Genomic DNA, 1,992 nt, shown 5'->3' on the forward strand with positions numbered 1-1,992 from the left:
GTTTTTGTCGCGACCGTTACGTTTCACCGATATGTACTTAAATGACACAGACGTCTACACGTATTTAGTCCCGTAAAGTGATTCAAGGAGAAGTCTCATTCAAACAGATTATACCGAACAACGACTCGAAATTAACTCCAGTCAATGTCATTTTCTTTACTGATGTAATGAATCAAGTCATTTCCGAAACGCCGTTAAACACTCTTTTGTATAACGACAGTGACATCATTGATTGTTTCATGTATGTCAAAGAATTTGAACAAGCAGCGTATTTTCAATATAGTCTTGGTGAACAGTGTTTGGAGTTGACGAGTAAAGAGATCGAAGACAACATGTGTTTTCCCGAAAACGTCTTTGAGAAGTTGTTTGTGATAGTGAAAAGCTTTTCTGGAGCGATGTCGTTGTTCATGACAGTTGGCAATTCGGTCTGGACGAAAAAGTGTTCCCAACATATCTTAGAAGTCATCTTACAAATCATTTTCGATAACGTTCAAATCATCGGACTGGGGAATGACATTTTTATGGTGAGTGGGATGTTGTGTTATTTCAATTCATTTGATGACGCGAACATGTTTGCGTGGGCTTATCACATAGATGAGACGTGTAAATGGGCGAGTGCGTTATATCAGCAATGTGTTGTGATGGGCAATTTACAGTATTTACGAGACTGGGCGGAGTGTTATGATATGGATAAAAAGACGTTAGGATGTCTTGAAGAGATCAAAGGGCGTTCGAAGAAGTTTCTTGAGCGGTGGGAAGTGTTTTATGATTTGGTTGAGTCGTTGTGGCCGTTTGTTGTTTCGATGAGATATGAAGAGAAAGTGATTGTCGAGAAAGTGCGCTCGTCACGACATAAACTGACGTTCAATTTCAATGTGAAGTGATTTATTTAGTTTCTTTCTATTCATCGAAACTATAATAACTATTTAAAAAACGTCTGAAGAATCAAAAGAAATTAAAACAATCAATGAGGATCATTAGTGTTACTCGATGATCTCATTGTTGCGTCACATATTCTTCCTACATCAAATGAACTTGATCGCATTGATACGGACGCCAAATTAGAATCTTTGGAAGTCCTCATCTCAACCTCATCGCCACGAATGGCTTGTTTTCCCGTCTGATCTAATAAGCCGACAGCTTCATGTCTTTCATTATAATCGACAGCAGACTCTAAGTCGTCACGACTTAAAACCAATTGATAAGGAGTGAACCCACGATCAACACGTTCGGGGAACCCTCGATGCTTGCCAAACATCATCACACAACACATAAAGACTTTACAAATGTCTTTAAAATTGGCAGAGACGGAATACGCGCCGTTTTTCATAGGAATTGAATATCCGACCGTGCCATATGCGGAAATGACTTCAAATAAGATCATGAACTCGGTGTAGTCGTTGTCAGCTCGTAACTCGTTTTGTTCGCAACAACAGATTAAGAAGAAGAATGAGTAGAAACAGATCACGTCAAACGCTAATAAGTTCTTTGCTTGGTACATCACACCACTGTCGGGATTATCATTTTCTTTACACCGCATATATGGGTTTGTCTCTCTTAATGTCACTGTAGTTGGATACGATGACAAGTACATGAAGCCTATCATCATCACGAGACATCCCGATGAGATCCTTCCGAAGTCCAATCCTGCGAAGCCTGCTGTTCTTGTCCACGTTGATTGTGTGAATATAGTAACAAATCTATATCCTGGGGGGATATCCTTAAACACTTTAAAGTCCAGTGACATTTCTATAATAGAATTAATAATCAAAATTATAACAAACACTCCACACAGCCATTTCGTAGCTTTCCATGGATAGATATGTGTCGAGCATCGTCGTGGGTATTGTAATATATATTTAATAGTTTTGTGGTGTTTAGTACACTTTAACACGAGATTGAGGAACTTAATGATGAAGAAGAGGACAATAGGATACGCCGTATTCCCCAAAAAGACTAACACGGTAGTTAACAATTGGAGGGCCGGATTCT

General features: G+C 39.1%; 2 protein-coding genes across 2 annotated transcripts; one reads left to right on the plus strand and one right to left on the minus strand.

Annotated features, from left to right (window-relative positions):
- Positions 1-68: 68 nt before the first annotated feature.
- EIN_374110 (hypothetical protein) lies at positions 69-884 on the plus strand (the record flags this gene model as incomplete). Its single annotated transcript, XM_004182704.1, has 1 exon — positions 69-884. A coding segment is annotated over one exon (816 nt), but the record flags the coding sequence as incomplete, so codon positions are not given.
- An 80-nt stretch (positions 885-964) lies between these two features.
- Positions 965-1,990, minus strand: EIN_374120 (sodium transporter, putative; the record flags this gene model as incomplete). The annotated part of the gene is made up of 1 exon (XM_004182705.1): positions 965-1,990. A coding segment is annotated over one exon (1,026 nt), but the record flags the coding sequence as incomplete, so codon positions are not given.
- Between the last annotated feature and the right edge of the window lie 2 nt (positions 1,991-1,992).

Source organism: Entamoeba invadens (assembly GCF_000330505.1).
Source record: "Entamoeba invadens IP1 unplaced genomic scaffold scaff_1105074724957, whole genome shotgun sequence".
In the NCBI taxonomy this organism is placed as follows: Eukaryota; Evosea; order Mastigamoebida; family Endamoebidae; genus Entamoeba; species Entamoeba invadens.